This window comes from Phyllobates terribilis, unplaced genomic scaffold, assembly GCF_046119375.1.
Source record: "Phyllobates terribilis strain yellow unplaced genomic scaffold, ASM4611937v1 Scaffold_5__5_contigs__length_657084704, whole genome shotgun sequence".
Lineage (NCBI taxonomy): Eukaryota > Metazoa > Chordata > Amphibia > Anura > Dendrobatidae > Phyllobates > Phyllobates terribilis.
In genome coordinates this window covers 30,172,662-30,194,846 of record NW_027362765.1, presented here as the reverse complement: position 1 = coordinate 30,194,846, position 22,185 = coordinate 30,172,662, and the positions used below count along the sequence as shown (strand labels likewise).

Below are 22,185 nucleotides of genomic sequence, written 5' to 3'. Positions count from 1 at the left end.
TTGTCTCCACCAACAGGAGTTACAGTTTGGGAATGAGGGTCTACATTATGGTCAGAACCTTCTGCGTCTGGTCCTGGATCCGACTCATAAAGATTCTGGGCATCAGTGCAGATCATTTCCTCGTCTGGATTCACAGAAGCGCTGGAGTCGACCTCTGATTCCCAGGCTATAGTATGAGTAAACAGCTCTGCAGACTCAACCATCTGTTCTACCTCATACTCAGACGGGCAGCTGGAGATTTGGGAGCTGTGAGGAAGCAAGTGCGATTTGGGTGACACCTTTGAGGACTGGAGTATTTGTGATGTTGAAGTTGATGTGGAGGAGAGCCCACTTAAAGGAGCACTTGATATCCGTTGAAGCACCTGCTGTTTTTGTGCCTCATCTGGAATTTGTAGCGATTGGCGTGGCCGTAAGAAAGGGATCTTATCACATTGTCCGCTAAAAGAAGTAGACATTTTAGTTTGGCTGGAAGATGGTCTTTCTTCTGCACCTACCCCACGGACACAACCTTTTTTCCCCTTCCCAACACGCCTATTCCCCTTTCCACCAGCAGCAGGCCTTTTTCCACTCATTTTGGTGGTTAACTAATTCACAACTCTGGAGTTGTTTGCACAAAAAAACAATGGATGGTAACCGAGCAGAGCTGAGTGGCCAAACTGTGGTATTAGGCCAAAACTATTGGCTGGGTTAGATGCAGAAAAAAATTATTTTTAATTTGCAACCTGATGGAGGTCAGTATAGATGGACTAATAGACCAAGTCCCACACACCGCTAGAAGCCCAAATATTTTTTCAGAGCTAGATGCAGAAATTTTTTTTATTCAATTTGCAACCTGATGGAGGTCAGTATAGATGGACTAATAGACCAAGTCCCACACACTGCTAGAAGCCCAAATATTTTTTCAGAGCTAGATGCAGAAAAAAATTATTTTTAATTTGCAACCTGATGGAGGTCAGTATAGATGGACTAATAGACCAAGTCCCACACACCGCTAGAAGCCCAAATATTTTTTCAGAGCTAGATGCAGAAAAAAATTATTTTTAATTTGCAACCTGATGGAGGTCAGTATAGATGGACTAATAGACCAAGTCCCACACACCGCTAGAAGCCCAAATATTTTTTCAGAGCTAGATGCAGAAAAAAATTATATTCAGTTTGCAACCTGCTGGAGGTCAGTATAGAAGGACTAATAGAACAAGTCCCACACACTGCTAGAAGCCCAAATATTTTTTCAGAGCTAAATGAAGAAAAAAATTATTTTTAATTTGCAACCTGATGGAGGTCAGTATAGATGGACTAATAGACCAAGTCCCACACACTGCTAGAAGCCCAAATATTTTTTCAGAGCTAGATGCAGAAAAAAATTATTTTTAATTTGCAACCTGATGGAGGTCAGTATAGATGGACTAATAGACCAAGTCCCACACACTGCTAGAAGCCCAAATATTTTTTCAGAGCTAGATGCAGAAAAAAATTATTTTTAATTTGCAACCTGATGGAGGTCAGTATAGATGGACTAATAGACCAAGTCCCACACACCGCTAGAAGCCCAAATATTTTTTCAGAGCTAGATGCAGAAAAAAATTATATTCAATTTGCAACCTGCTGGACGTCAGTATAGAAGGACTAATAGAACAAGTCCCACACACTGCTAGAAGCCCAAATATTTTTTCAGAGCTAAATGAAGAAAAAAATTATTTTTAATTTGCAACCTGATGGAGGTCAGTATAGATGGACTAATAGACCAAGTCCCACACACTGCTAGAAGCCCAAATATTTTTTCAGAGCTAGATGCAGAAAAAAATTATTTTTAATTTGCAACCTGATGGAGGTCAGTATAGATGGACTAATAGACCAAGTCCCACACACCGCTAGAAGCCCAAATATTTTTTCAGAGCTAGATGCAGAAAATTTTTTTATTCAATTTGCAACCTGATGGAGGTCAGTATAGATGGACTAATAGACCAAGTCCCACACACTGCTAGAAGCCCAAATATTTTTTCAGAGCTAGATGCAGAAAAAAATTATATTCAGTTTGCAACCTGATGGAGGTCAGTATAGATGGACTAATAGAATGATGCTATGCCCAAAAGATTTTACTTCACTAGGTGCAGTAAAAAAATTGGTATTCTATACACAGGTGGTATATCTTGCAACACAGATAGGCTACTCCACTGACTAACACACTCTGCAATAGGCCAAAAAGGATTAGCTTTGCTAGATTCAGCCAAATGCTGTGAAAAAAACTTGCACAGCACTGGCACAGACCTGCCTGGCAAAAACTGATAGGAACTGATGTAACCTAGTCCTGAAAAGGACTCCAATTACAATTAGTCTTTACTCCCACAATCTATCTATTTAAGAGCACAGACCTGCCTGATAAAAGTCGTAGGAAATGCTGTAACCTAGTCCTTAAAAGGACTGCAATCACAACTATTCCCTACTCCCAAGCTATCTGTATATTTTTGCGAAAATTGGCTTGAAATTAACAAGGTATAGTGCACACAGCAACAGCGGTGCCGTCTAACACGCAGCTGCAGCAGTGAGAAAATGGTGGCGACGGGGAAAATGGCTTGGTCTTATAGGGCAAGGACATGTGACATACACTGCCAATCACACATGCCCTTGCTTGTGTGAAAAAAAGCACTTCGCTCCGTGTGTGCGCTGCTGATAGGCTGACAGATTGCACCTCCCCACTGCAAATGCGGGAAAGAGAAAAAAAAATGGAGATCTTCATTGTTCCTGCAGAGATCCATCCCCTGCCCCTCCCCCCGCCCCGCTGTACACTCAAACTGCGTATTAACATTAATTTTCATCATTACTGAGAAAAAATCCAGTTATGATTTTGGTGCACGAACAGTTATCGAACATAACCTCGAACAGCCGAATTTTTCTCAAATTGTTCGTGTTCGCCGACCGGCTCAAACACCGCCCAAAACAGCTCGAATTTGAGATTGGCGAACAGTTCGAGTAGAACAACGCTCATCTCTAGCCCTTACATGGTGCCCAGCTCATGCTTCTGGAGACAGGCACCCTGTAAATTAAGCAGGCTCTCATCACTACAGAAATGCCAAAGGTGCTTAACAAAATTTTACAATTTTGATCTGTGAAAATGAAAAAATAGATGCCCACAAAATTTTGTTTTAGCCCCATTTTTTTTCATTTTCACAAGGATAGCAGGAGAAAATGGACCCCAAAATTTGTTGTGCAGTTTCTCCTAAGTACACTGATACACTATATGTGGTCGAAAACTACTTTTGAGGCACAGTGCAAAGCTCAGAAGGGAAGAAGCGCCATATTGGAGTTCAGATTTTGCTGGGGGCCATGTCACATTGGCAGAGCCCCTGAGGTGCCAGAACAGCAGAACTCCCCTTACGTGATTCCATTTTACAAGCTACACCTCTCAATGAATTCATCTAGGGGTGCAGTGATCATATTGACACCACAGGTGGGTCACAGAATGTTATACCATTTAGCAGTGAAAAAAAAAAATTTAACTTTTACCACCAAAATTTTATTTTAGCCCCAGATTTTACATTGTCACACAGGAAAATGGGTAAAAATGGCAACAAAATTTGTCGCACAATTTCTGCTGAACGTGGCAATACCCCATATGTGGCTGTACAGTGCTGTCTCGTCATATGGCTAAGCTCGGGAGGGATGGAGCGCTATTTGCCTCCTGAAGAACAGATTCTCCTAGAATAGTTTGCGGATTCCATATACAGATCCCCTAAGTGCTAGAAGAGCAGAATCCAACCTCAATTTTACCCTTTTGGGAACTTATCTACAGGTATAGTGACGATTTTGACTCCAGGGTGTTTTCCAGAAACAAGCAGCAATGGATGTTGCTGAGTAAAAAATACAAACTTCCATTGTAGTGTCCAGTACGTGGCTGTGCCCAGCTCATGCTTCTGGAGACATGCACCTGTAAATTAGGCGGGCTGACATCACTACAGAAATGCCAAACATGTGGATGCTAAATGTGGTTTAGGCACACTGGGGCTCAGGAGGGGGGCATTTCAATTTGGGAGCACAGAATTCGCTGGATTCCTTTTTCGGGGGCGAGGAGCAATAGCACTTTTCCAGAGTCTTTGTACTACTAGTAAAGTAGAAGCCCCCTATATTTCCATTAACAGATGACGGACCTGAGTGGGGGCTTCTTTTGTGGACTGAGTTGAAGCTTTTGTTGGGAATATTTTACATAACATTTTGGATCACATTAAGCCTTCGCTCTATGCTGAGCGCTAACTTTGAGGTTTCCATCTAAATCTTCGAATGACGGGATTCAAATGAAATCCCAAAGGGATCTATTCACTATGAGGCAGCAGAGTTACTCTGGACTCCATCTGGTCTCTGTTCAGTGGTGTTCTTTTCAGAAGTGCACAAAAATGTGGCTGATGGCATTTTTATGCACTCCTAAAAAGACGGACACCGCCGGATCACAGGTCAGACGGAGCCCACAGTGCCACTATCTGCCTCATAATAGGGAATCTTCCACCGGGGCTCCATCTGAATCCAGTATTTCAGAGAATAACACGGAAATCCCGGAGTAAGCACTCAGCGCAGAGTGCAGGATAAATGTGAGCAGAGCCTTACTGCGATCTTTGGGAGGCAGAATGAACAAATCAGCAACAGGTGAAGAATTGATTTTATTTATTTTTTATGCCGTTCCTTGTGCGGTACAAGTGATTAGGCGACTTTATTCTTCGGGTAGGGGCGATACCAGAGTTTTACTTTTTGTTATGTTTGTCAGTTATCATACACTGAAAGATCCTTTTTTCTTTTTCAAAAAAATTTTTTTCATTGCCATATATTAAGAACTATAATTTTTCTATATTTTGGCCGACAGAATCATGCGAGGGCTTGTTTCTTACGGGAGGAGTTGACGTTTTTATTGGTACCATTTTTGGGCACATAACATTTTTGATCACTTTCTATTCCAATTTTCGGGAAGCAGAATGAACAAAACCAAGCAACTCAGGAATAGTTTATTTTTTTGTTCTGTTCTCCGTGTAATAAAAGTGATAAGGCAGCTTTATTCTTCAGGGTTTTTTATTTCCTTATTCTTCATTTTTATGTTTTGGCGCTTTTACACAATAAAAACTATTTTATAGAAAAAAGAATTGTTCTTGCATCCCTGTATTCTGAGAGATATAACTTTTTTATTCCTCCACTGATGGAGCTGTATGGCAGCTTGTTTTTTAAGGTACAAAATGAGGTTTTCAGTGACACTTTTTATTTACATTCAACTTTTTGATAGCGTTTTCTTCCACTTTTTGTTCGGCAGTATAATGAAAACGTATATTTTTTGCCACATTTTTTATGGTGTTCCCCAAAGGGGTTAACCAGTGTCACAGTTTTACAGCTCGGTTCGTTCCAGCGATACCAAATATGTGTCCTTTTTTTACATAAATATACCTATTAGCATATGTTTTTATATATTTTTTTTTACTTTTTTACTTACAGTAGTCCCTCTATAGGACTTTAAATTGTATTACACCAGCATTCCAATGAATTTACCTGTCAGTATTACACTGACAGAAGGCTCCAAGATCATACTCTCTGCATAGTCTAACAGGCTTGCCTTAGGTCTCTTAGGTCATGACAACAATCAGGCCCTCACGATAACGTTGAGGGCACTGATTGGACAGGAGAAGGAGCCCCCTTCCTTTCCTAGCCTCCCAAAATCTGTTATTGATATCGATCGCGGCATTTAGTGAGTTAAACAGACGGGTGTTGTGGTGGCACCGCTCCTGGCAGTGACAACGGGGTCTCGGTTGTCACTTAAGCAGAGCTCCCAGTGTCCATTGCAGGGAACAGTTCTTGTGCACTGCACAATCACCATGACGCACCCATACATCAAAGATCGGGAACTCCTTTCCGACCATGATGTATAAGCTCATCAAATGTAGTGAAGGGGTTAAAGATTACCAGGGAATTAAAGATAAATATAAGTGAGGCAGGCCAATCCCACCACAATCAAACATGTCATACAGAATGAACTCGTAAAAAAAGGTGGCATCAAATAAAAAAACATGTTACAATTCCAATAAGAACGTGTGTAGGGGGGAGAACTACAACACTAAACCGGAGTTGCACTCATTCATGGTGGACCATTGGAGCTACTAGCAGCTATGACTAAAAAAGTAGAAAGTATTAATGCTCCCCATTACAGGAGCGATAGTGCAGTAATTTGAATTCCTTAGTATTGAAAACATAATGGAAATAATGACGTAGACTGATGCCATGAAACCAGGGCTCGAGCCATGCCAACACATCTCCTGCAGACGTGAATAAATGTATATTACAGCCATCAGTCACTCACAGATTAGAGATATATCATGGCACAAGTGTAATGTTTTTTGTATAGTTTATCGCAATCCTTTTTGAAGTTAGTCAGTTTTAAAAGAATTTAAAAGTCACGATAAAGGGAAACTCTGTTCTTATTGTAGTAAATTCACACTTGGCCCTCACTGCACATTTAATTTTGTCGATCATAAAAGTGAAGTTTGGCCAGAAAGACTGGACCTAGTCTTGTAGGGACCATATGAGCACATTCAGCACCACAGAAGAGAAGGTAAATCCATCCAGTAAGAGATCAGGGTTCTAGGAAGGTAACAGCATCATTACCCTCCACTTTCTCTTATGGGCCATGATAATTTTCTTCAAGCGATTTTCTAACTTGTCAGCACATTCTACACACGCTGTCATTTGGCTTTGTACTTTACAGATCAGAGCAGATAAGAGTCTTTCAATTTCAGGGGGTAGGTGGATCCTACAGGTTGTAAGCTCTTTAGAAGAAGGACTTTCAATGCCCACAGACATTTTAAAAGTTTCGGGTGGAGGAACATGTAAGGGATCTAATGGCAGAATGGTGATCACATGATTGTGATATGGCCGGACTACACCACCGATAAAGCAGAGAAAGCTGATGACTGAGAAGAATATGTGACTCTGAATTTAGTGGTTACTACTCACCCGGGTAGTCATATGTAGAAATCTCTTTACACCGCTCATCATCCCTCACATATGTCTCCGTAGTATTAATATGGATCAGATCTTTACCCTGAAACAAATATTGTACAAATCACAGACAGATGGAGAAGTCACATCTATGATCAGCTCTAATCCTGCCATCTCCACCGCTCTCATTACACAAGTATAAAACATAATAATGGTGGATAAAACAAGACTGAACACAAGACCTTCACAGTCGTCTACACATCATAGGGGAGATCCCATGACACCTTCTCTCCATCTACCTGATGATCCTGAGGAACATTGGGCTCTTTTAGTTTACAGTCCTGTGGAAGAAGAGGACGGGGACATCCCTCTGGTGTTGTCCTCTTACTGGGTAGAACTGGAGGAAACACATACAGGGACTGAATTAATTATTTACATACAAATAATTATAGGCCGTGTGTATTTAATCCTGTCTATTACCTGGTGATGTGAGGGGCTGGGGAACCTCCATCATGACGTCCTGGTACAGATCCTTGTGTACTTCTAAATACTCCCACTCCTCCATGGAGAAATAGACAGTGACATCCTGACACCTTATAGGAACCTGACACATACAATGATACTGTCATGCCCCCGATCCCTTCATATCATTACTGTATAATGTCCCAGTATTCCCAGCAGTGTCACCTCTCCAGTCAGCAGCTCAATCATCTTGTAGGTGAGTTCTAGGATCTTCTGGTCATTGATGTCCTCATGTATCAGGGGATGAGGTGGAGGCCCTGTGATTGGGCTCAGGGGTCTTCCCCATCCCTCAGACACAGGGGCCTGAGAGCGATCACTAGAGTTCTTCTTCACTACTGTGTAATCCTGGTTATGGAGAGACACATTAATAAATCTCACTACAGACATTTTCACATTCCTCACCTTTTCACTTCTGTCCGTGTTATTCCTATAGACAAGAATGATGTAATGTGACGTCATCAGAATGTCTCACCTCTCCAGTAAGCCGGAAGAGGATCTCTAGGGTGAGGTGTAATATCCTCTCCGCCATGTTGTTCTTGTCCATATCCATCATTAATGGATGAAACAGAAAAATTGTCTATATATAGAAGATTTCCACTGAGAAGATCCTGTATTGTAGGGACCTGAGTGTGAAGAAGATAAGCCAATATAACATCATAAAGAATCCCCTGTAATTATACAATTTTTAGAGATAATAAGGAGAAACATATGAGGAGAAATAATTTGTAGATTAAATTGAATTGCTGAACAAGTCGTCTCCTCCAGGCTCTCAATCATTAGTTATGATGGCCATTGCTTCAGCAACTAATTGGCCATAGGTAGCTCAAGTTTGTGGGACTGACACAAAAATACAGAGACTGTTGGAGGACTCAAGCAGTGGTGACACAGGAATAGAGTGTTACAGTCTTTTTTTTCATGACATCTACTAATAATCTACTACTTACATACTTTAGACCACACATAAAAAAGAAAGAAATGGTCATGAGCCCAGAGCCATGTAGAAAATCATCTTTATTATGTAAACGTCTAGATCCAAAAGATGAACACAGCAGTTTAAACTGCATCATCAATATCCCACCCCCAAGGAAGGCAGGACTGGCGCCATTCCAGCAGGAGAGGACACTTATGGGTCAGTGTATGTCTCTACTTCCCAATACTGTTATTGCTATTGTTGTATATACAGCTAACAAAGAAATCACCTAAAATATCAATATCTATTAATCTATTTAAAAACAACCCCAAACAATATATGTACGCATGTATGCCGGCAGCAGGATCTTCCAGGGCACATGCGCAGGTATTCCAGACACAAGAGGACAAGATCGCTATTTGCACTTGTGCTCTGGGCCTCAGATAATGTCAAGATGTCTTAAACAGCGCCCCGTACTGGTGCATGCGCAGTATGAGTCCATCGATGCTGAGTGCACGTCCCCGCTGTCACAGCAGCAGTAAGGTGCCTGGAGGAGGTGCCTGGAGGAGGCGCCTGCGCGGCGTAGCAAAGGATAAGAAATTACTGCAGTTTACAAAAAATGCCACAACGGGAACCAATAAATGTCACAGCAGGTGCGATATTAACACATATAAGGGAAAACATATAATGCATAAGATTCATATAAGTTACTGCAGATATTTACATATCTTATTAAGGGCTAAAATAGATATAATCAGAATCAATATATATAGTTGGAATCTCTCTTGTAAGGCAGCAGCTTTCATGCCAATGCGGAAATGAGGCAGAGACCCAAGAAAGTTCAACTTAAACATCTTTATTTTCAAACTCACAAAATAAATCCAGAACTTTATCCACCGGATCACAGCCGGAACATCCGTATCCACCCGTTGCCGTGGGAGACTGCACCACCGTAACACTCGTGGGTGCGTCAATGGCTTTGCTTACTCTGGTCTGTGTTCAGTCTCACACAGACCAGCATTGCACAGAGTCTCCTTCTTTGCTGCTTGCAAACCAAATACTGACACACCCAAACCTCAATTCAAGGTTTAAATGGTTTTCGTGGACTTGTGCCACTCAGTGGAGGGAGAGGTCCATCCCACTACCCATCCTATAGACCTCTCCAAAAATAAAAGCCCATATCAGGTTTTCCTAAACCTGACTTGGTCAAATAGCTTGACCAAGTCCACACTCACTTTTATTTATTTATTTTTATTTCCCTCACTGTCTTACCCTCTGCAAAAGCCCAAAATAGGCAAATTAGTGTAATGTAGAGGGAATGGTCAGCTCTCAGGTTGCACACACAAGGGTTCAATTCATTGGTTCAAAACAAACTTGCGGTTTATTAAATGTCCATAGACCATCCAGCTTAAACAAAAAGATCCTCTTCTGGGTACAAAAGGAATAACAGCACCAAAACCAAAAATAAACAGTCCATATATAGCACGGGGTCACACGTGTAAATATCAGACTTTCACTCAGCCTCTACCAGAGACTGAGCCACACAAGAAGGTCTTTTCACCTTGCATACACCACCCTAATGATACAGCTGGACTTTCTTATATCTGGCGTATCATGCCCTGGTTTAGGGATATGTGAGAAGCCAGTCCCACCCATTTCTTTGACTGCTCATAATCCCAGCTCTGGACACACCCTATTAACTCTTTCAGCACTATATGTGCTGGAGCCTGCTTTTTCAGGTTTACATCACTGAGGCTACCAACCTTGTTGATACATATCTCTCCTTGAGGATCTGTCCGACAACCATCTTACATACCCACCCTCTGCCCAAAACCGGGGTTGAGGAGGGGGCTTGGTACCTTCCGCCAAACAGTGGACCCTTGATTGAGCATCAGAGTTGCCATGTAGTTTCCCGGGCCTATGCTCTACTTGGAAGCTTAATTTCTGAAGTACTGGCAACCACTTGGTCACTCGGGCATTGTTCCACTTCTTTGCCTGCATCCAACTCCGCAGGGCATGGTTTGGCACTAGCCTAAGCTCTCTAACAGCGTCATTTAACTCGCTCTTACAGGAAGCACATCACAAACCCCACCCATCGGAGCCCCAGTCACATGATTGCGGGGCACCAATGGGTCGGCATGACAACCATGGGTCGGCAAAAGACCCATGTGGTTGTCATTGCAGATGTCCTACGAATGCCGCACTGTGACCGTTGGATTACAGGTGATTGGATGATCACAGCTTCAAGTCTCCTAAGGAGACTATTGAAACAAGTAAAAAGTAGAAAAAAGATGTTTTAAAAAAAATGAAAAATATATAAATGTTCAAATCACCCCTCTTTTGCCCCATTCAAAATAAAACAGTAAAAAAAATAAAAAATACACATTTGGTATCGCTGCATTCAGAAATGTCTGATCTATCGAAATATAAAAACAATTAATTCAATCAGTAAACAGCGTAATGAGAAAAAAAAATCCAAACGCCAGAATTACGTTTTTTTTTAGTCGCCGCAAAATTGCAATAAAATGCAGTAACAGGCGATCTAAACATTGTACAGTATCTACCCTAAAATGGTATCAATAAAAACGTCAGCTCAGCGGGCAAAAAAATAAGCCCCCACCCAGCACCAGATCTCAAAAAAATGGAGATGCTACGGGTCTTGGAAAATGGCTTTTTTTTTCCACTACTTAACCACTTCGCGCCAGAGCCTGTTTTTGCCTTTGTGACCGGGCCAATTTTTTCAATTCTGACCACTGTCACTTTATGAAGTAATTACTCTGGAACGCTTCAACGTATTCCCCTGATTCTGAGAATGTTTTTTCGTGACATATTGTACTTCATGATAGTGGTAAAATTTCTTCGATATAACTTGTGTTTATTTGTGAAAAAATCGGAAATTTGGCGAAAATTTTGAAAATTTTGCAATTTTCAAACTTTGAATTTTCATGCCCTTAAATCAGAGAGATATGTCACACAAAATAGTTAATAAATAACATTTCCCACATGTCTACTTTACATCAGCACAATTTTGGAACCAAAATTTTTTTTTGTTAGGGAGCTATAAGTAGAGATGAGCGGTGTTCGACTAGAACTGTTCGCCAATCTCAAATTCGAGCTGTTTTGGGCGGTGTTCGAGTTGTTCGATGAACCCGAACGATTTGCAAAAAATTCGGCTGTTCGAGGTTATGTTCGATAACTGTTCGTGCACCAAAAGCGTGTCCTGCATGTCTGGCGCTATTTAGAGCACCAATCATGCAGGGATTGTCTGCCACTCACTGTAATGCCACAGCCATGGTGGTTGTGGCATTACAGTGATTGCCCAAATCGATGGGAACAGTGCCAACAGTGAAACATGAAAAGCCGGCAATTCAGCAGCGGCATACACCTGTACCCGACAATTTAGAACCGAAAGAATAGAGCTTCACACATAGATTAGATAGATATAAACATGTCAGCCACATATATACGAAGTACAGTGAAAGTGCTGCTTACTGTACTTGTCATTTAGCGTAAAGGATTTATCAAAAAAAATAATAGTGTTTTCATGCACCGTCTCTTTAAAAAAGCCAGCCGGCAATTCAGCAGCGGTACCCGACAATTTAGAATAGAAAGAATAGAGAATCACACATAGGTTAGATAGATAGAAACATGTCAGTCACATATATATGAAGTACAGTGACAGTGCTGCTTACTGTACTTGTCATTTAGCGTAAAAGATTTATCAAAAAAAATAATAGTGTTTTCATGCACCGTCTCTTTAAAAAAGCCGGCCGGCAATTCAGCAGCGGTACCCGACAATTTATAACAGACAGAATAGAGCTTCACACATAGATTAGATAGATAGAAACATGTCAGTCACTAGTGTTGAGCCACCCCCGTAGTGTTCGAGTTCGGTTCGGTTCGTCGAACACCCGTGTGTTCGCCGAACTGTTCGTCGAACTGTTCGTCGAACACCTTCGAACACCGTTAAAACCAATGGCAGGCAAACAAAAACACATAGAAACACATAGAAAACACCTTCAAAGGTGTCCAAAAGCTGACAAACTGCTCAGAAGACATAACTAACACATGGAAAAGTGACAAGTACATATAGTCATGCGAAAATAAAAGAGGTGGAGGAGTAAAAGGAGGGGGAGACACAGATATAGGCATGTCATGCCCTTCTAAAATCCAAAAAGTGAGAAGCCGACACGGCCAGTCCGCTCCTGCCCGTGCCACCTCCGTGTCGCCGGATTTGTGCCAGTGCCGCGGTGAACCCTGACGGCCAGCCCCCCTCTCCCAATACTGGTGCCTGTCCGCTGGTGGGTCGAGCGAGCCCCCCTGTGGTGGAGGCAGCTCTAAGCTTTTTAATTTAAATTGTCTCTCTAATTTGAATGAATACACTTTAAATCCATTTACAAGGATCTATTGGAGGGCAAGTCTCATGCCAGCAGCCACGGTAGCAGGAAGTGGAGGAGGTGTGGCCTGTGTTCCTAGCTGAGTGAGAGCTGTGTGGAGGAGCTCCTGGGAAGCTCCAACTAGGACTTTTTTCTAAGCCCGACCCTTGCCTCTTCGTTTTCCCAGGACCGAGGCAGGGGTGTCGGGGGGTATCCCCGGGCTCCGGCCCTCCCGGTCTGGGCCGGGTGGGGTCGGAGGACTGAATATGGATCCATCGGAGGACTCTGTGAGGAGGTCTGGGAGGCTGTCCCAGCGTGAAACGGCTACGGTGAGCATGCCGGCATCGGCTAACAAGGTGACTGGCAAGCCCAAGGGAAGCAAGGGGAGTGCCCCATGGGCCGAGAGGGGCCCGGACGAGTCAGCGGAGGCTTTCTCCCAGCGGGTGGTGGAGATGTTGCGGTGCCACGAAAAGGGGAAGGTGGCACTGGCGAAACTCCTGCTGGACTTGCGGCAGGCCAAGGCGCTATATAATGCAGCAGCCCAGAGGAAGCGCCCGGCGATCGCCACGCAAATCCAGAGGGTCAAGGATAGGATCGCCGAGGTGGAGCAGAGGCAGGCAGAAATAGAGAGGGCTGCGGGTCCCTTTCTGGAGAAATTCTCTAATGATCGGCGGTTCTCGGGCCAGGAGGGGTTAACCACGCAGCAAGGAAGGGGGGCGTGTGAAGGGGGCCTGCCGGCCAGTGAAGGCACTCCCAGGACTACGCATGGCAGCCAGGAGCCTGGAAAGGAACGTTTGTCTGGAGCCCCGCCCCCTGTCCCACCCACCACAGCTCTGGGTGCTGCCCCGGGGGTTACCCCAGCCATGGAGGAGGAGAAGGTGGGGGGTGGAGGAAGTGGCGCGCTGTTAGTGCGAGCAGAGGATAGTGTGGGTGCGGGCACAAAGGCCGGGGGATCGCGGTCCGGGGCTCCGCCCCTTGCCCCACCCACCTCAGCGCTCGGCGTGGCCACCATGAGAGACACACGTAGAACTGCAGAGCCCAGCGGCACCCGGTCTGTCGGCCCGCCCCTAGCCCCGCCCACCTTGGCAATCGGCGTGGCCACCATGCGAGACACACGTGGAACTGCAGAGCCCAGCGGCACCCGGTCTGCCAGCCCGCCCCTAGCCCCGCCCACCTCGGCGCTCAGCGCGGCCACCATGAGAGGCACACGTGGAACTACCGAGCCCAGCGGGCCCCAGTCTGCCAACCCGCCCCAAGCCCCGCCCACCTCGACATTCGGCGTGGCCTCCATGAGAGAGACACGTGGAACTGCAGAGCCCAGCGGCACCCGGTCTACCAGTCCGCCCCTAGCCCCGCCCACCTCGGCACTCAGCGCGGCCACCATGAGAGGCACACATGGAACTACCGAGCCCAGCGGCCCCCAGTCTGCCAACCCGCCCCAAGCCCCGCCCACCTCAGCGCTCGGCGCAGCTACCATGAGAGCCGCGAGTGGAACTGCAGAGCCCAGCAGTTCCCGGTCTGCTGGTCCGCCTCTAGTCCTGCCCACCGCAGCTCTCTGCACTGCCTCTGTACAGTCTGTGGGCGGAGGGAAGGAGGGAGGCAGGAGGGACATGAAAGAAAAAGCAGCAAGCAATGCTTATAGTACCAGAAGGCTCAGCAAGCCTTGCGCCAGTGCCCCGCCCCTCGTCCTGCCCACCACAGCACCTGGAGTTACCCAGAAGAAACCTGCGGCTGGGAGGGAGGCAGCAGGGAAAACAGCAGGGAAGACAGAGACGGATCCAGGAACAGTGTCCCAGGAGGTGGCAGTAACCCCGGTCGAGCAGCCTGCCGGCGTTACTGGGGAGCCTCCTAAATCTTCCGGTCTGCGTCCTGAGCAGGTGGCGCTGCCTGCCTCCAGCACATCAGAGGAGGAGGACATGGAGGCGTCTTCGGGGTCCGGGGGGCTCATGGCGGCCATCCGGTTGCTGGAGTCCCCGGTGAACCTCCAGCATTTTTGTTTCGGGGACGAAGATCCGGGACCTGGAAAGAAGAAGGGGCGCAAGAAGAAGGCACAGGAGACGGTGAGTATGCGTTACGTGTTTAATGATGATACTGATGCTGCTGCTGTCTCCTGTGTAACCCCCACCGGTCAAGGGCGCCCGAATCATGAAGTTGGTCCTCGGCGCAGGTCCGGTGGGGAGAGTAAAGGCAAATGTAAGGCGAGTGGTGATGGTGTGGCGATCCCTACGGAGGACAGTAGGGATGGCAAAGGGTCATCGCTGGCAGTGGCGCCAGACATATTCAGTGTGGTGGAGTTCCCGTCTCTGTCTCCCATGGCCTCTGGGTCTCGGGCAGAGGAAGGTGGGGGTTGTGGCGGTGGAGCCGGAGCAGCTTTTTCAGAGATCTTGGCTGAGGTCCGGAGGATGGTGGGGGAGGAGAGAGACACTGCTTCCATATCTGGCCAGAGGGTTGAGGGGCCGCATGCTGGGGACAAGGCTGCCGGGGGTAAACCGGCTGGGGTGTCTGCACCTGTGAGGTTGGTAAAACCCGGCGCCCAAAATCCCGGCCCCTGTGATACCCAGCGCATGAATATTAGAGGGTCCAAGGTGGCAGAGGGGGAGAAGGGGAGTAAGGACAATGCTGCGGATGTGGTGAGTGTCCTGAGACCCCCCCCCAGTGATGCCAGGACCTTGGGTAAAGCGGTTAGTACCCCACCTGTTCTGGCTAGCATGGATGGGGTGCATGAGGTGGGGATGAATGGGGTACATGAAGGAGGTGAGGATGGAGGTGAGGATGCAGGTATGGAAGTGGTGAGTGGTACGGCTGGTGGTGATGGTAGTGGTGCAGGGGCGGTAGGTGAGGCTGTGAGGCAGAGTGTGAGTGTGAATGAGGGGCCAAGTGTGAGGCCAAGGAATTCCAGTTCGTTGGCGGCCTCGTTAGAGGGCGGTTCACATGTCCGCACCTTTGCGGCGGCCGCTGCCGCGGGTAGTGGAGGGTCCTTGTCAGGGGACACTGGGCAGGGTTACTTGCAATGGCGTCTCCTGGACGCCCTGAAGAGGGGAGAGCAGTCCATTACAGTGGAGGGTAGGGAGGTAGATTTATCGTTCTGGATAGACCGACATGGTCTGTCCGCCTTCCGAGAGTTAGGGGCAGAGAACGTTACGTGGTCTCTGCCGACAGCAGGGCAGGGTGGCGTCCGTAGGAATGTGGTCCGTCTCCGGTGGGAAGGCAATGAAACTTGCCCCTCTAGGGACAAGGTGGTGGAGCTTTTCCTGGGGATGGGCTTCAGGGCTGATGACATCTATGCCCTGATTCATCCCTATGGTGCCACCTTTTTCGACGTCAGCTTTGTGAGATCGGAGGGCCTAGAGCTCTTCTGGTCTCAGTATGAGCTGGCTCGGATTTGCCCTGAATGGCGAGGGTTTATAGTCCAGGCTATCTCTCGCCAAAACTCAGTGAAGAAAGTGACCGTGCTCACCAGTAACGAGTCACTTTCTGAGATGGACATCATGACCTGGCTGAGCAGGTATGGGGAGGTGGTCCAGATTCCCAAAAAGAATCTGGACAAGCATGGCATCTGGTCAGGGGCCTGGACCTTTATGGTAAAACTGAAGGTCTCGGGTTACTCGGTTACCCACATTCCCACTTCAACATTCTTGGGAAGGGACCGAATCCTGATCTTTTACCAGGGGCAGCCGAAGTTGTGCCACAGGTGCGGCAGCCCCTCTCACTTCAGCGCGGGGTGTAAGGTGGAGAAGTGCGCAATGTGTGGAGGGGTGGGTCATCTGGCCGCAACCTGTAGGGACATTCGGTGTAACCTGTGTGGTGTCTTGGGACACCCGTTTAGTCGCTGTCCGCGCTCCTATGCCAATGTTGGCCTGAATCCGGGAGGTGCTGGTAGGGAGGAGGCGAGGACCAGACCAGCCGGTGAAGGGACTAGCGGCAGCGTAGGAAGTAAGGGACCGGTGAGGAGCAGAACTCCCCCTGAGGCGGGAGGGAAAGAGCAGCGTCCGAGGAGAGTGGTGGAGAGGGACCAGGGGATTATGTCCCTGCCTCTGGTCCCTAGTTCGGGGGAGCTTGCAGCTGAGGTCCCGGACAGTGAGATAGACGAAGAGGTCAGGAGGATGGTCAGGGAGGATGGGGCCACCTCTCCCTTATCCTCATCCAGCGAAGGTGTGGATGAGGGGGGGAATGAAGAGTGGCAACAGCAAAAGAAAAGGGAGAAGAAAAGGGTGAGGAAGAAGGGTAACTCGAAGGAGAAGGCAACCCGGGGCCAGGTGCCAAAGGAAGGCTCTTCCTCCCTTCCTCCGGTGGAGCTCTCCAACCAGTACCAGGCCCTAAGCGAGTCTCCCTTGTCTTCAGATGGGGGGGAGGAGGGGGGTCTGGTGCTGGGGGTTGCGGACAAGGATGTAGGGGCTAAAGGGGGCGCCAGGCCCTCAACATCGGGGGTTGGGGAAACCGGGCCTCTGGTGGGGGGGGTCGACCCAGGGCCTCCTGACAAGGGCAAGGGTGCGCCTGAAACAGTTGTGCCCGTTAAAGTTGTGTGTGGAACAGCAGGTATGGATGTGTCGGTGTGCCTGAAACGTGCTATATCGTCCTCTGAGGAGGAAAATGGAGCACATGTAAAGGGTAAGGTGGGTGGGAAGAAGGTCGCTGTCCAACCTGATCACTCATGATGGCGGCACTCACCCCGTTGACGCTGGCGACCATTAATGTTGCCAGCATAAAGTCTGATGCGGCTAGGTTCACGGCCTTCCATTTTCTCGGCCAGCTTGATGCCGACATTTTGTTTTTGCAGGAGACCAGGTTGGTCGATCTCACGTCCCTTAAAAAAGCTAAGAGGGAGTGGGTACACGGGCCTTCCTATTGGTCTCTTGCGGCTGAGCCGTATAGCGGTGTGGCGGTCCTTTTCAAGACCGCAGATGTAGTATGCCGACGGGTTATTGAGTTGGAAATGGGGAGGTGCTTGATCTTGGATGTGTTCATAAGGGGACAAGAGCTTCGGCTCATAAACATCTATGGTCCCCAGACTAAGTGGGACCGCAAGTGTCTCTTTATGAGTATTAAACCCTTTTTGTTTTGTAGCCGACTGGTGGTCTTTGGAGGGGACTTCAACAATGTCTCGAGGCCCCAAGACAGAGGAGGTTCCAGAGACCGGTTGGCCTACGACAGCGTCGCCTTGAATAGCATAGTTAGTGAGGCTCGCCTAGTGGATGTCCACATCCGGAACACCACGGGCCACGCGGGTTACACTTATTTCAGAGGTAGTCAGACTAGGTCTAGAATAGACAGGTTTTATTTGAAGGAGGAGGCAGTCTCTTCACCTTTATCGGTGGTAGAGGTTGAATTCTCCGACCACTGCCTGATTATGTTTTCTCTGAATGTTACAGAGACTCCTCGGATGGGAAGAGGTTTTTGGAAGCTGAATTCGTCACTCCTGAAGGAAGCAGCTGTAAGACAGTCCTTTGAGGATTTCTTTCAAAGTCAGGTACCGCTACTGGGCCTTGGTAACACTAAGTCAGAGTGGTGGGAGATCTTCAAACATCGGGTGGCGAGATTCTTCCGCCAGCTTTCTAACCTCAGAAGCCTGAACAGGGATCTCCTGTATCGGGGCCTGAGGAGGAAACTCGAGGAACTTGTCTCGACTGGGGGTGGCCGTGAGGACATCACCAGGGTGAAAGCCTTACTCAAGAGATGTCAGTATGATAGGCACACATCTTTGGTTTTTGAGAGGGACTTCGGGAAGTATCGCTCACCCGACCCCTACAGAAACTGCAGGATGTCAGTGAGTAGTAAGATAGTGGCGGGTCTGAGGGACAGTACAGGATCCCTGACCAGGTCCAGGTCAGGGATCTTGGAGGTCGTCAGATCCTTTTACTCACATCTCTTGGGGAGGAGGGAGCTGGATCGAGATGAGACGTCGGCTTTCCTGGCTGAGGCCATTCCTGAATCAGGGGTAGACCCCTCGCTCGATGTCTTGGTGGATGAGATCAAAGAAGAGGAAGTTAGACTGGCGATTGACGGGCTCCAGCTCAAAAAATCACCAGGTCCGGACGGCTTAACGTCGGAGTTCTACAAGACCTTTAAGGACCTTTTGGTCCCCTTATTGACTCAGGTTTTTAATGAGTGTCTCTCCTCGGGCACTCTTCCGAGATCAATGAGGAGGTCAGCTTTGATCCTTCTTTCTAAGGGAAAGGATCCGTCGCACATTGAGAACTGGAGGCCCATAGCGCTTCTCAATGTGGACAGGAAGGTTTTGGCTAAAATACTCTTTAATAGGTTGGTGAAGTTTGCGCCACGGCTCCTTTCTGAGTCCCAGCACTGCTGTGTTCCTGGCCGTAGCACTTTTAGTGCTGTTCTCGGTGTCCGGGAGGCTGTGGAACAGGGTAGGGCTGGCCTCTGGAAGGGGTATCTGCTGTCCTTGGATCAGGCCAAAGCCTTTGACCGGGTTGATCACGAGTACCTGTGGTCCACTCTTCTGAGGTATGGTCTGCCAGGGAGGTTCGTGGACTGGCTGAAGACATTGTACAGAGGGGCGGAGAGTTTCCCACTTGTGAATGGTTGGATTGGACAGGCCTTTGCGGTGGGCTCCGGCGTTCGTCAGGGATGTCCTCTCAGTCCCCTGCTGTATGTGTTCGCGATTGATCCCTTCATAAGGAGGGTGGATCGTGGACCAATAGCGGGGGTGAGGATGGACCAGGCGGGCGAACGGGAGGCCGCCCTGAAGGTAGTGGCCTATGCTGATGATGTTTCTGTTTTTGTCTCCTCAAAAGAGGAGGTGCGGGCAGTGATGTCTGAGGTGGAGGGCTACTCCAGGGCCTCTGGTTCCATTGTCAATCGGAGCAAGTGTGGGAGTCTTTGGCTGGGGGGAGGAGATCCCAGGTTTGATCTCCCGGACACCCTCCCAGAGCCCCAAGAGTATGCCAAGATCCTAGGCGTTGAATTTGGCCAGGGTGATTACCCAACCAAAAACTGGGAAAGTAGACTTAAAACTGCCGCCCAGAGAGTGGACCAGTGGAAGGGTTGGTCTTTGACCCTGAGGGAAAGGGTGAGCTTGTGCAAAGGTTTCCTGCTCCCATTGTTAATGTATCTAGGCAGCATTTGCATTTTGCCAGAGCCTCTCTGGACGCGGGTCTATGGCCTGTTTTTCCAACTGTTATGGGGAAACAGGCTGAACCTAGTCAAGCGGGAGGTTACTTACCGTACGAGGAGACTAGGGGGGTTGAATATGGTCAACCCCGTGGTGTTCTTGGTTTGCACCTTTCTTAAGCTAAATATATCAAACCTCTGGAAAGAGAGGGCTCCTCTGTGGGTATTCTCCTGTAGGGGATGGTTGCAGTCCTTCTTCCAGGATTGGGAGACAGGAGGGCGTGTGAAGGATCTTCGCACACCGCACGGGCATCTCCCGGCTTATGTTACCCCGGTTTTGAAAGTAATACGCCGGTGGGGTTTGGGAGTGTGGGAGGTGAGGACTCTCACGAGGAAACTTCTCGAGGGGAGGATCTTATCGACCCATTTTCAAAAGCCACTGGCACTCAGGGACTGCCCAAGTCGGGATCTGGAGGTGGGGTTGCGTCTTTTAAATTCAAAACGGATCCCCGCGAAGTATTGGGACTTGACTTGGCGCTGCTTTCAGGGTAAGCTGTATGTGAGGGACAACTTGAAGTACAGGAACTCCGAGGATAGGAATTGTCCTCGTGAGAGTTGTGCTGACACGCTTGAGAGCATGGAGCACTTCCTGCTTCAGTGTCCCTTTAATGCAGAGGTATGCAACAGGGTGGGCGCTTCCATTGACTGGCCTAGGCTGGCGGGCCTCTCCTACGCTGAGTGGGCCTATGGAGCGTTCAGAGACCTTGGTGGACGGGACCAGTGCACTCTTTTTCTAGTTAGCCTAGTGGTTAGGTTTTTCACATGGAATGCACGGTGTTTAGTGTCGACGGGCAGTAAAATCCTCCCAGTGGGTGAGGTATGTAGCAACATCCTTGGTGACCTGGTGAAGATGCGCTCCTTGGAGTATGAAAGGCTGGGTGCATCGGGGGCCTCCCGTCTCTGGAGGGGTTTCTCCTTCCAGGTGCCTTAGTTCTGGATTGCTCCAAGCCTCCTGGTGGTGGGCTAAGTTCTCACCGTAGCTTTTTGTTTTGAGAATGGTATCATGAAAAGGGTTTACAAGCACCGAACCGGTGCGGATGGTATTTTTGTTATTGTTCTTGTTGTTATTATTATTGTTGTCTTATTGTTCTTTTACTTTGGGGGTTAGTTAGGTGGGGTGGGGGTTTTGAGGGGGGTTAAGCATGAACTTGGACTGGCCCGGGCCCAAAACTGTCGGGGTTCGCCCTAAGTCCGGAAGGACTTTTTCGGAACTTAGAGGCCGGTTCGGGTTGGGGGTATAGTGAGAGTTGGGGTAGTGTATGTGTTATTATGTGTTACTCATGATTTAAGTGTTGTGTGTTATTTCATATGGTTTATGTGGTTTATATTTTGTTATATGTATTTTGCTTCTGCATCTCTGGTTTTTGTTACGGCAGAATCAGGTGTAAGTGTGGAGGAAGTTTGAGGTATGTTTGGATAGGCTGTGGTTGTATGGTGGTTGTCAGGCAGGTGGGGTCCCTTGTATATACATTGTTTATGTATCGGTTATATTGCTGGAAATTGTTTTCGTTACTTGTACTAGTTTGTGTTCTTACATTTATAATAAAATAGAGTTCCAGCTCCAGTAGCGTCCACTAAAGCTGCTGCAGTTAAAAAGCTTTTATAAGGATCGAGCTCGGCTGTCCACCGCAAGGCATCCTACTGCCAGTCCCAGCCCCTATGCCTTGGGGTGCCTCCTGATGCTCTTCACTAAGTATCCCATGGTCCCGAAGCATTTCCTTTGAAAAAATTAAGTGTCTAAACTACAGGTGGTGTAGCTTGCTTAACAGCCGGGATAATCCGCTGACTAGCAGACACTGCTACTAGGCACAAAGTATTTCCTGGGCTAGATGCAGTTAAAAATTTGTAATTAGATACTCTCGTTGGATGCTGAGAAAGCATTCCATAGAGTCTCCAGGCACGCCATATATGATTCTCTTAAAGAGCTTGGGGTAGGGGTCTAGGGGACCCTTTTATAGCCAAAATCACGGCCCTGTATCGCAATACGTCACCTAGGCTGAAGATAAATGGAACTGTAGCACCCTGAGGGCTCGGTTGCTACAGACGTATTGCACCTCACCCAGAGGTGTGATATCTCACTCTCAGGTAAGGATGGAGTGTGGATCAGGACCCGACACCTGCATGCATTACACCACATTGCCGTGGGGCAGGGCGACCAATATGCCCCTGAGATGGGCACGACCGTCCCTGTCCCTGGCTGGAGTGGGGGGAGGGAACACTGAGGAAGGGGAACCCTGTAGTGCAGGAGCAGGGAGGAAGCAGTTCCTGGGTGCATTGAGAAGGGAG

The 22,185-nt window shown here is 47.7% G+C and overlaps 1 protein-coding gene across 2 annotated transcripts in view; it reads right to left on the bottom strand.

The window, feature by feature from the left end:
• LOC141271824 (oocyte zinc finger protein XlCOF7.1-like) overlaps positions 1–22,185 on the bottom strand; it is a 225,150-nt gene that overhangs the window by 44,190 nt on the left and 158,775 nt on the right. For both annotated transcript variants that reach the window (XM_073681994.1, XM_073681993.1), the window contains exons 2-6: positions 7,958–8,108; positions 7,651–7,830; positions 7,444–7,567; positions 7,263–7,360; positions 6,979–7,066 (exon numbers count right to left, since the gene is read on the bottom strand). In XM_073681994.1, the coding sequence (XP_073538095.1) occupies positions 6,979–7,066; positions 7,263–7,360; positions 7,444–7,567; positions 7,651–7,830; positions 7,958–8,038 (571 nt within the window). In that variant the 5' untranslated portion in view covers positions 8,039–8,108. The remainder of the gene's footprint in view (positions 1–6,978; positions 7,067–7,262; positions 7,361–7,443; positions 7,568–7,650; positions 7,831–7,957; positions 8,109–22,185) is intronic.